This window comes from Phocoena phocoena, chromosome 9 (assembly GCF_963924675.1).
Source record: "Phocoena phocoena chromosome 9, mPhoPho1.1, whole genome shotgun sequence".
NCBI classification, from domain to species: domain Eukaryota; kingdom Metazoa; phylum Chordata; class Mammalia; order Artiodactyla; family Phocoenidae; genus Phocoena; species Phocoena phocoena.
Window position 1 is genome coordinate 83,410,412 of NC_089227.1, and position 13,042 is coordinate 83,423,453.

Genomic DNA, 13,042 nt, shown 5'->3' on the forward strand with positions numbered 1-13,042 from the left:
TAAAGTTGTCGCCCATCAATAAAAATCACACAGATTGTTTAAAAAAAAACTATCAAAATAGTTTCACACAAGGAAAATATTCTACTATTTTTATGTCATTGGAATGATGCTCCCCATTTCCTACGACTTGGTGTGGTGAGGTATGTAGTAAAATCAAAGGCTTGTCAGAGTTCCTCTGCTCTTGAGGAAAATATCTCTTATTTTAAGCATTGGAATATATTACACACTGAATCCTGTTCTTTGCCTTTTTTCTGACAGTAGATCTTCATGGAGGAACACGGAGTGACCCAAACTGAACACATGGCTACCATAGAAGCCCATGCAGTGGCCCAACAAGTTCAACAGGTCCATGTGGCTACCTACACTGAACACAGTATGTTGAGTGCTGATGAAGACTCACCTTCTTCTCCTGAAGACACCTCGTATGATGATTCAGACATACTCAACTCCACAGCGGCTGATGAGGTAACAGCCCATCTGGCTGCTGCAGGTAATGTTTGTATTGGGAACTCTTCATTTTTGGCTTAACTCTGATACTGTGCTTATCTGAAAGAACCTAGGATACAGGCACTCACATTTATTGTCATCATTTCTTCATGATTTCTTTTTAAGCCTTAAATTTATAACTTGTACCTGTATTACACTGAGACTTAAGTTGCAGACTCATGTACTATTAGTGATAAAAACTTTGGTTTTGTTTTTTCCTCCATTCCAGCACTCTTCACTTTTTAAAAAAATTCATTCATTTATTAATAAATTTTTTTTTATGGCTGCATTGGGTCGTCATTGCTGCACGTGAGCTTTCTCTGGTTGCCACAAGCGGGGCTACTCTTTGTTGTGGTGCATGGGTTTCTTATTGCAGTGGCTTCTCTTTGTTGCAGAGCACAGGCTCTAGGTGCGTGGGCTTCAGTAGTTGTGGCATGCGGGTTCAGTAGTTGTGGCTCTCAGGCTAGAGCACAGGCTCAGTAGTTGTGGCGCACGGGCTTAGTTGCTCTGCAGCATGTGGGATCTTCCCAGACCAGGCCTCGAACCTGTGTCCCCTGCATTGGCAGGCAGATTCTTAACCACTGTGCCACCAGGGAAGTCCCCACTCTTCACTTTTAAGTCAAGCATTTAGTCCATTTACATTAAATCTAATCACTGATATATTTGGGTTTAAATTTATCATGTTTACTATATGCTTTCTCTTTGTCTCACTTGTTCTGTTTACTTTTCCTTCAATTTTCTTTTGGAGTGATTGAAAAGTTGTTTTTTTTATTTTCATTTTTTTCTCGTTAGTTTGGAAGTTATACATACTTTTGCTATTAGTGGTACACCTAGAAATATACACCCTTCACTTATTTCAGAGTCGTATGTAAGTGGTACTTTTGTTCTTTTTAGGGATAATGCAAGTTTCTTAGAACACTTGAATTTCATCCCCCTGCTTCTGACCTATATGCTGTTGTTGTTCTGTGTGTTAATTCTTTGTATATTTTAAGCCCTATATGACATTATTTTTGTTTTCTACATAGTCAATGTTAATTTTCCCCCTTATATCCCACTTGCCTTCTGAGAATTTTTCTTCTGCCTAAAGATACCATTTTATTTCCTTCAGCATGGATCTGCTAGTAGTAAAGTCTCTTAGTTTTTGCTTACCTGAGAATGTCTTTATTTAACCTTCAGTCTTGAAGGATGGTCTCCCTAGGTGTGGAATTCTAGGTTGGCAGTTATTTTCTCTCCTCATATTGAAGATGCTATTCCACTGTCTCTGGTTTCCATTCTTGCTTTTGAGCGTTCAGCTCTTTCATTCTAACAGCTGTTCCTTGGAAGGTTATCTCCCACACAGACCCCTCCTCCACTGCTTTTAAGATTTTCTCTGTCTTTAGGTTTTGTGATATAGCTGGCTCTGGATTTCTTCTCATTTATTCTGTTTACAGTTCCTTTAAACATCTTGAATCTTCGGATTGATGTCTTTCATCAATTCTGGAAAATCTTAGCCATACATTTTGCTTCAGTTTTGCGTCCCCTCCATTCCGTCTCTTTTCCTTCTTTGACTCCAATTAAATATATTAGTCTTCATATTGAAGCCTTTATGTCTCTTTCCTTCTGTTCTGTATTACTACCCTTTTGTCTCTTCATGCTTCATTCTATGTAGTTTCTGCAGATGGTCTTCCAGTTTATTAATTTTTTTCTTCAGCTATGTCTAAGGTGATTTTAAGTCTGTCCATTGAGTTATTAGTTTTGGTAATGGTTTTGTTTTCTAGTTTTAGAATTTCTAGTGTTTTTTTTCCTTCCTCCCAAATTTGCAGTATTACAGTTTTCAGTTATTATAGAAAAAAAAAATTTTTTTTGTTAATATCTATGAGTAAAGTAAGTGTTATGATTTTACAGGCCATTTGGTCATTTTACTTTCTGAAGTGCCTATGGGTCTGGTCTGTTCCTGTGATATGTTACTAGTGCTGTTTCTTGTTCATGTTGGTTTTTCTCTTCACATACTGGTTATATTTGGATGAATGCTGGATGTGTGTGTGTTTGGAAAACCATTTTTAGAAATAATTTGGGAACTAGAATAATATTATCCGCCTCTAGAGAGGATTTTTGTTTGCTTCTACCAAATGCCTGAGGGCACTAGCAATCCTGGATCATCTTAATCCAATTTAAGGTTTTGAGGTTTTTTTTTTTTTTTTGTGGTACACGGGCCTCTCACTGTTGTGGCCTCTCCTGTTGCGGAGCACAGGCTCCGGACGCACAGGCTCAGCAGCCATGGCTCACGGGCCCAGCCGCTCCGCGGCACGTGGGATCTTCCCAGACGGGGGCACGAACCTGTGTCCCCTGCATTGGCAGGCGGACTCTCAACCACTGCGCCACCAGGGAAGCCCAGGTTTTGAGGTTTTCTGGGCCTCTAAATGACTTAAAGCTGAGTGATATTTTGTATCATTCTCTTTGCTATTTACACTGTATATTTAGCACTGTGTGGAAGACTACATGTAGACCATGCCTGGATGGGTCTAATATTGTATAAGGAACACTGATGTTAGAAGATATTTAGGAAAAGCTGGACAGGAAATCAATGATCAGAAATGGCCAAAATACTACATTTTTTTTAGTTTATGCTGTATTTAAAGTGAAGAAGACAGCTGCAATGAAAATAAACTTATTCCTATCAGGTGTTATCTACTGTGTATTTCTGGAATGGTGAATTTAAAAATAAGGCTTAGTGACAAAACACACATAAAATGTTTGTGAAATATCTTTTTTGAAATTTTAATACTTCCCAGAAGAGGGCATCCTAACATAATAAATCCAGTTCAACTTCTTTCCTAGGAAGGAAGATGCTTTTGAGGAACAGTTTTGCGACATTACTGTACTGCACTGTCATAGTTTTAAGATTAGCAAAGAACTTTAACCCTTTCATGTGGCAGATGTGGAAACTGAGGCCCAACTGGTAGAAATGATTTACCACTGAATCATTCAACAGTTATTGAGGAATTATCAATATTATATGCCTTATGTTATTATATATAGATACTGTGAACAAAGACTGGCAAGAGCTTGCTCCTAAAGGAGCTTACAGACCAGTGGTGGAGAGAAGGGTACAAATAATAAAGTAAAATAATTTCATAAAGCACTGATGGCTCTGAAGAATATAATGAAGTGTAAGGTAAATGGAGCAGGAAGGGTAGCTGGTTACTGCTTTTTCTAATCCTAGTTCCTTCTCTCTTTCTACTGAAGTAACCACTCTTCTGAATTTGGTCTTTATCATTCTCTTACATGTCTTTCATATTTTTTTGTATGTGTATGTATCAGTAAACAATATTTAACATTGTTTTTGCATGTGTTAAATTGTATATAAATGGTATCACTCTGATATTTTTTGTCTAACAGTGTTTATTTCATTCAGTATTATTTTTCTGAGATTCATTTATGTTGATAATGTGGCTAGATGTTTTCAGTTTGACTGTTATTTAGTATTCCATTCATTATCTAAGTATGTTGTATATTGGGAGAACACTTAGGTTGTTTATAATTTTTTGGTATTTACAATTGCTGCAAATGAAAATTATTTTATATGTTTTCTTGTACACATTGAGAGATCTCTTGGCTTTGGTTTTCAAAGTTCTTTTGACAGTGTCCCACAGTAATACATTGTGATCTAGAATAAACAGATGCACATATAACTAAAATAACAATTTCTCATGAAGCAATACTTACTCCTCCTGCAAGTGACACACTCTCATGTGTTCTAATCTCTTTACTTTATTCCATTTTATTAAAAAAACAGAAACAAAAACTACTCATGAGCCACCAACAGGTGGAAATCCGAAGTTTGAAAAGCACTGCTTAAAAAAACAAAACAAAACAAAAACACTGCTTGAGGGTATAACCAGGAGGGGAATTGGAGGGCAAAGATAGGCACATTTTCAACTTTACTAGATATCCCAAGTGTCTTTCCAAATAGTTTTATTCATTTGCATTCCCACAAGCAGTGTACTAGAGTGCCTGTTGCTTCTCATCCTTACCACATTTGATATTGTCAATTGTTTTTCATTTTTGCCAGTCCGATGGGTATGAAACAGTGTCTCAGTGTTGGTTTAATTTGCTTGTGTGAGCAAGAGGTTCCAGCCAGTGAGGGAAGACAAGATAGAGCATTAGCTCAGAACTTTATTGACTATAAACTTTTCTTATTTTGCATATTTCCTTTGTCCATTTTCCAAATGTGTTGTCTTTTTTTTTTAAGAGTTATTGATATTTTTTAATACTAGTGTTTTCTTTTAATTTTTTTTTTTTTTATTTTTCGGTACGCGGGCCTCTCACTGCTGTGGCCTCTCCCGTTGCGGAGCACAGGCTCCGGACGCGCAGGATCAGCGGCCATGGTTCACGGGCCCAGCTGCTCCGCGGCATGTGGGATCTTCCCGGACCGGGGCACGAACCCATGTCCCCTGCATCGGCAGGCGGACTCTCAACCACTGTGCCACCAGGGAAGCCCACTAGTGTTTTCTTGGTAATATGTATTGCAATTATCTCCTAGTTTGTTGCCCACTCCCTCCCCAATTTTTTGTTACTTCTTTTTGTCCATAAAGGTTTTGATTTATATTATTGTGAAATTATTAGTGTTTTACCTTACAGTTTATGCTTTTGGAGTCTTGTTTAAGCAGTTCTTCTTAACCCTGAGTTTATAAATACTTTCCAGTAGTTTATTGTAGAAGTTATAAAGTTTATTTTTGTTGCTTTATTGATGTTTTTGTTTTACATTTAGGCCTTTAATCCACCTGGAATTTATTTTCATGTATAGCATGATGTATGAATCTACTTTCATTATTTTTCCATGCAGACAGTCAGTTACTCCGGCACCATACTTAATCATCCATCCTTTTCCCACCTCTGTCTTCTGACACAGAAGGGTGTTTGTGAACTCTCGAGTCAGTTGTGTTGGTTTATTTGTCTATCTTTCAGTCAGTTCCACTCTGTCTTAAAGACTGTAGCCTTATAGTAACTACTGATACTTGCTAGGATGAGTGCCTCTGCCTCCTTTTTAAAATCTTCAGAAATTGTTTTGGCTATTCTTAGGACTTTGTACTTCCATTTAAAATTTAGAATAACTTTATCAAGTTCCACACCAAAAAATGGGGATTTTTATTTAAACTGCATTAATTAATTAATTTAGTTAAGCAGCTTTATTCATAATACCTAAAACCAGAAATAGCCAAAGTGACCATCAGTAGAATAATGGATAAACTGTGGTTTATTCATACTCTGGAGTATTACTCAGCAATAAAAAGGAACAATCTACTGATACATATAACAACATGGACAAATCTTAAAAAAATTATTCTAATTGAAAGAAATCTTACACAAAAGGGTAGATACTGTATGATTCCATTAATTTGAAGCTCTAGAATAGGCAAAACTAACATAGGGTGAAAAAACAATAATTGTGTTCTTATGGTGGGCGGTACCGTGGGAACTGATTGGGAAGGGACATGAGAGAAATTTTGTAGTGATGATACTATTATATATCTTAGTAGGGGATTGGGTTTCATAGTTGTATGCATTTTTGAAAATTTATTGAATGATTTGTACATTTTGTAATATGTAAATTTTACCTCAAAAGAAAAAAATTGTGAATAAATATTAAACTCTAGCTAATGATATTCCTACTGAAGTATTTAGGGGGATCATACTGCAGTTTACTTTGAAATGCATTAAAAAAAACCCAATATGGGTTGATGAACATGTAGAAAGATGGATAGTTACATATACTAAAATGTTAATGGTAGAATCTAGGTGGTAGATATATGAATGTTCACTGTAAAGGTCTTTCAACTTTGCTATATATGTTAAAGTTTTTAAAATATATTTTAAAGTTTTAATAATAAAATGTTGGACTCCCACAACTCAATAGCATAACAAATAACCTGATTTTAAAGTGGACAAAGGACTTGAATAGACATCTCCCTAAAGACATACAAATGGCCAAAAAGTAAGTGTATGAAAAGATGCTCAACATCACTAATCATCAGGGACATATAAATTAAAACCACAGTTGAGAGACCACCTCACCCCTGTTAGGATGGTTATTATCAGAGAACCAAAAAATCAGTATTGACGAGGATGTGGAGAAATTGGAACCCTTGTATGCTGTTGGTGAGAGTGTAAAATGGTTCAGCCCCTGTGGAAAACAGTATGAAAGTTCCTTAAAAAATTAAAAATAACAGCTACCATATGATGCAGCAATTCTACCTATGGATGTTTATTCAAAAGAATTGAAGTCAGAAAAAAAAAAAAAAAAAAAAAAAGAATTGAAGTCAGGATCTCGTAGAGATATTTGCATTCCTGTATTCATTGCAGCATTATTCACAGTAGTCAAGATGTGGAAACAACCTAAATGTCCATTGACAGATGAATGGATAAAGGAAGTGTGGTATGTATATATGGAATATTATTCAGCCTTAAAGAAAGAGGAAATCCTACCGTATATGACAACATGGATGAACCTTGAGGGCATTATGCTAAGTAAGATACACCAGGTCAGAAGGACAGCTACTGCATGGTTCCACTTATATGAGGTATCATATTCAAACTCTTAGAAGCAGAGAGTAGAATGGTGGCTGCCAGGGGCTGGGGTGTGGAAATGGGGAGTTACTGTTAACAGCATAAAGTTTCAGTGCTGCCAGATGAATACGTTTCTAGAGATCTACTATACAACATTGTGCCTATAGTTAACAGTACTGTACTGTACGCTTAAAATTTTGTTAAGGCAGTCGATCTCACGTTAAGTGTTATTACCTCAATTTTAAAAAAATTAAATGTTGGAAAAAATGCATCAATAAGATTTTTTTCCTCTACCAGCTGTTTATGATGGAAGGGAAGGTAAAGGGCATTAATTTATTTTTTAATTACTTTGGGGCTCTTTAGAGGAGTTTATTTAAGTCAGACTGAGTATACTACTAAACAACATGTAGAGAGGCTCATCTAGATTAAAATAAGGAGGCCTATTTTAATTGAGCCACTTATAGAACATATATGTAGGATAACGTGAGCACTTAAACCTAATTTTCATTTAAGCCTTTTACAGGGTTCACAAATAGGGATGAAGGTGGATTGTCGGGTTTTTTGTTTTGTTTAAAAAAAGGAATGCCCTTGATATGTTGAGATTGCATGAATCGGAGACTGTAATAATTCCTTGAGGCCTACCCTTTCTTTCAGTTATTAGTTTCAGGGCAAACCAGACCAAATTTTATTAACATTTTTTCCTTAGAGTGGGACAGTTTTCATCTCTTTCCTGCCAGGATGCTTTCATCAACATGACCTTGTGGTCAACAGCTCCATTTAGGGCATAATTCTCAGATATAGAAAAAAAAAAGTTTCCGATTAAGATGGTATCCTTCTAGATATTTCTCTTATATGTGGTGTGGTGGTATTGGAGTTCCAGGTATGAGTGATTTTCTCTGACTTCCTTAACTTGGCAGTTTCTTGGAGTAATGGATAGAGGGACACGGGGATGGAAACGAAATTTGAAATCTGCGACTTTTTTGTTTTGGCAAACTGTTCCTCTCAATGCTGCAATTTCATCTAGCACCTTGGAGAATATTGCCTTAACAGTATGGGTATGCTGACAAAACAAAACAAAAAAACACATTATATAAAATTCAAGCTGGTGTGTGGCGGGGAAGTATAAGTCATTTACTTTTTAAAAAGATTTGTTGTAAGTTTTAATGGTAAACTAAAAAATGATCCATGTTGAACAGTGGTGAAGTATATTGATATCAGGAGTATCTATATTTATTGATAACATATGAGGAAATAAGTGCTACTTTTTTGTACCTCTAATTGTTTTCTGCCTTGTATAGCTATCAGGCTCTGCCTAATCTCAGCGCATCCCTTCTTATTTCAGGTCCTGTGGGAATGGCTGCTGCTGCTGCTGTGGCAACAGGAAAGAAACGGAAACGGCCTCATGTGTTTGAGTCTAATCCGTCTATCCGGAAGAGACAGCAAACACGTTTGCTTAGGTGAGGGCTTCCTTTCTCATATTGTTGCTGTTCCTCAAATACTTTATGGAGTGGATGACAGAGTTAGACTATACCTTATTAAGTTCATCAAGGGACACCAAGTTAAATTCTTTGATGACAGAATTAGACTTTAAAGTACTCTTGCAAGATAAATAAATGAAACTAGAAGTATGATTAACAGATGAATAGTATCACATTAATTCATTCAGAGAAAACTTATATGCCTGCTATGTGCCAGGCATTGTTCTAGGCCTTGGGAATATAACAGTTAACAAAATAAATTCCCTTAACGAGCTTATATTCTAGTGGAGGGAAAAAGAAAATAAACAGGTATGTAATAGGTCAGATGATGAAAGTGCTGTGGGAAAAAACAAAGCAGAGTAAGGAAAACAGAAAGGTTTAGGGGATTAGGGGGGATATAGTAGTTTCTCTTTTTCTATAGGAATGGTCTTCTTTCATAAGCCAACCTTTGAACAGAGATCTGAAGTAAATATAAGGGCAACCATGTTGATGTCTAGGGGAAGAACTTTCTGGGCAGAGGAAATAGTAAGAGCAAAGGTTCTGAAGTGGGAAGGAATGTGTTAGACATGTTTGAGGAACAACTAGGGAAAGAATGAGAAGAGGTGTGGTCAGAGTAGTAGTGGAGAGCCACACCATGGCATCTTCTGGTCCAATATAAGGGCTTTGACTCTTACTCTGAGTGACATTGGAAGTCAATGAAGACTTTTGGTCAAAGCAATGATATGATCTGGCTTATGTTTTAAAAGTATCACTCAGGCTACTGTGTTGAGAATAGTCTCTGGGGGTACAAGAATGGAAGCAGGGAGACCAATTAGGAGGTTATTGTAGTAATCCAGGCCAGAAATGACAGTGTCTTAAAACCAATGTGGCAGTAGCAAAGGCAGCAAGAGGTGGTCAGGTTCTGGATGTATTTCAGAAGTAACCCCAATATGATTCCTTGATGGATTGGATGTGCTGTGTGAGAGAGAAAAAGGAGTGAAGGGTGACCTCAGGGTTTCTGGTCTGATTCCTGGAAGGATTGAGATGACACTTACTGGAAGAGGATCAAGTATGAGAGTGAGGGTAGGGCAGAATCAGGAATTTGGTTTGGACACGTTAAGTCTGTGATACCTCTTAACCATTAAGTGGAGATACAGAATAAGCAGTTGGGTATATGAGTCTATAATTCAAAGGAGAGACCTTAGCTGAAGATATAAGCACATAGGTAGTATTTGAAACTATGAGGCTGGAAGAGATCCCCTAGGGAATGAGTGTGGACCGAAGCACTTTACCCCTTAGGGGTTAGAGAAATGAGAGGAATTATCAAAGGAGTCTAAGAAATAACCAGTGAGTCAGGAGGAAAACCAAGAGAGTGGTATTCTGGAAACCAAGTGCAAAAAGTGTTTCAAAAAGGAGGGCATGTGATCAGCACTGTCAAGTGCTGCTGACAGGTTGAGTAAGATGCAAATTGACCATTAGATTTAGCAACATGGAGGTCATGATTGAACTTGACAAGAGTGTTTTCAAAGGAGCAGTAAGGATGAAAGGACTGGAGTGTCTTCAAGACAGTATGGGAAGAGAGGAATTGGAGACAGTGAATATATTTTCGATCTTCATTCCTTCAAGGAATGCCACCAAATTTCTTGTTTGGTATGTGGTCCTTTGCTCAGTTTTATTTCTTCTGAAGAGTTTGTAGGTTGCAAAGAAAGATTATTACACAGATGTGGTGCATGGAGGGGTTAATATTTTGACAGGTTGCATAACATGTATCATATATGATAAGAAATTTTGTCTATAAAATGTTCCAGAAGTTTCTTCTTGTAGTGTTTTAAATACTATATCCAAATACTTCAGATGTTTACTGGAATGTTGAATTCAGAGTGCCAGCCCATGTAAATGATATGTGACAAAAGCTGGAAAATATAGTCTATATTAAGAACATAAGAAAGAAACTGAAGGGAAAATCCAGAGAGTACTTAACAGTAGCTTTCAGCAAAGAGGTTATATACCACTAGATGGGCCAAAAAATTTCCTTTCCTTTAATGATAAATTCCATTTCCTTTAATGATAGTACAGGCAGGAGGAATTAGAATGTATTATTTATAGAAATATTTTTTCTATAATGGGCATAGACACAATAGTACATGCTTTTGGAGAAAGACGGAAAACTTTCTTGTGACATGTTGGCTTTGCTTCATTTGAATTGGCATGACTCACCAGTCCCTTGAAAGGGTAGACCAAGTTCCCAGAAGAATTATAGGATGTAGAACTTTAATCTCCCATGATTTCAGAGGGAAAGGACAGTGTTTCTATTTCATCCAATGTTGATATATTTGAAAAAGCTCTTTTACTCCATCCTCATTTGTAAAATACTTCGGGACTAAGAATTATTGTTTATATCACAATGAAAATCTGCAAATGGCAACATTTTTGAAGTAGTATTTTTGGATAAAATTATGTCAGTAAGACATAAACAATGATTATATCAAAGAAATTAGAAGCAGGTGACTTAAGGCCCCTTCATTAAACATGGAGTTGATATAATAAAGTCTATAAGAGGATATCTCAACATTAATCTTTGCAGCAGTAAGAGAAAACCCCTTTGGTATTGATGAGATCAGGAAGTATGTTACTCGCTGTGTTCAGCATTGTGTCATGGCTGTGTCCTGAGGTACACCTGAGGTAGACCCTTATATCTATCAGTGAGCTAATCGTGGGTCTTCAGGACAAAGGTATGTACATATTTCTACTGAACAGGACATTAAACTTCACACGCTCCCTTTTCAAAATTCAGGTAAAAGAAACATATCTAATCAGAATAAATTGTCCCAAGTCAAAGTAAATCTTGTGTCTGTATCGCTGTAATTTCTATCTTCTTTAACTGTTTTTGTTTCTTTTCATTCTCTGATTCAGGAAACTTCGAGCCACATTAGATGAATATACTACTCGAGTAGGACAGCAAGCTATTGTCCTTTGTATCTCACCCTCCAAACCCAACCCTGTCTTTAAAGTGTTCGGTGCAGCACCTTTGGAGAATGTGGTAAGAAAACTTGAGTTGTGTTCTCAGATACCGTTTGTTTTCTGTGGGTTGTTGTTCATATTTTTTTGATCCTTAGTCTAGCACAATAGTTATTCTATCTTCCCTTCATCCAGAGGTTGGAGTTGGGCCTGGTTTTCAAACTCCTTTATGCAGATCAAAATAAAAAGGATCATTTCTGTTTCTACTTTCCATAACAAGGTATTTTACCTCATCAGATGCAATGGAAAAAATGACGTTGTGTTCTTTAAGAAACCAATGCAAGATTTTTTAAGAATATTACTGATTATGTCAGAAACAAATGGTGTTTACTCAAGATGTGAACTTCATGAGGCAAACCTGGGAGCATTTTATTGATCACTGATATCTGAGTTGCATATTTTATTTTATTGTTTTAACTTAAAAAAATAATTTTTTGGCTGCATTGGGTCTTCGTTGCTGCACTTGAGCTTTCTCTAGTTGCAGCGGGCGGGAGCTACTCTTCATTGTGGTGCGCGGGCTTCTCATTGCGGTGGCTTCTCTTGTTGTGGAGCACGGGCTCTAGGTGCGTGGGCTTCAGGAGTTGTGGTACGCGGGCTCAGTAGTTGTGGCGCACGGGCTTAGTTGCTCTGCAGCATGTGGGATCTCCCTAGACCAGGGATTGAACCCATGTCCCCTGCATTGGTAGGTGGATTCTTTTTTTTTTTTTTGCGGTACGCGGGCCTCTCACTGTTGTGGCCTCTCCCGTTGAGGAGCACAGGCTCCGGACGCGCAGGCTCAGCAGCCATGGCTCACGGGCCCAGCTGCTCCGCAGCATGTGGGATCTTCCTGGACTGGGGCACGAACCCGTTTCCTCTGCATCCACAGGCAGACTCTCAACCACTGCGCCACCAGGGAAGCCCTGGCAGGCGGATTCTTAACCACTGCAACACCAGGGAAGTCTGAGTTGCATATTTTAAATCTCTTGTATTTCTTCAAAGAATTGATTTAACACTGCTTCAATTTTGAAATATAGTTGAATATTTTGATTATATATTTATCCATAGCTAACTTTATAAAAATAGTATTTTACCCTTGCATACTTATACTATGTGAACTACTCTTTTCTGGCTGAAATAACTTTGAATCGTTTGTAGAATGATGATCTGTCCAGATTTAAATTGCATTTTATTTTTACTAGGATAAGATTTATAGCTTACAATAACATTTCTTAGATCTCCCACATTGAATAGACATTTCAAGAGTTCAGAATTAGTAATCAGCTGAGATTTTAGTGTATTTTTTTTCACACACACAGATGTTGTGGTTCTTTCTTAACATTTTTGAGTTTTGTTTTGAGTTTTCCTTTAAATTCCCGAGGCCCCAGAATAGGATGCATATTAGGACCTTTCCTTACATATTCATTACAGGAATATGGTAGATGGCTTCTAGTGCAAAATGGTACCTAACAGGCAGCCCTCATGTAGTTGACAAACATGAAATCTGGGCATGTCTTCTTCAGTATTAAAATTTTTAGATAGTATTACTATTACTAATA

At 37.2% G+C, this 13,042-nt stretch overlaps 1 protein-coding gene across 1 annotated transcript in view; it reads left to right on the plus strand.

Moving 5' to 3' along the window:
- The first annotated feature begins 267 nt into the window (after positions 1-267).
- Positions 268-13,042, plus strand: part of NRF1 (nuclear respiratory factor 1) — an 89,669-nt gene continuing 76,894 nt past the window's right edge. The window contains exons 1-3 of the mRNA XM_065884004.1: positions 268-490; positions 8,375-8,489; positions 11,403-11,529. Of these exons, the coding sequence (XP_065740076.1) occupies positions 268-490; positions 8,375-8,489; positions 11,403-11,529 (465 nt within the window). The remainder of the gene's footprint in view (positions 491-8,374; positions 8,490-11,402; positions 11,530-13,042) is intronic.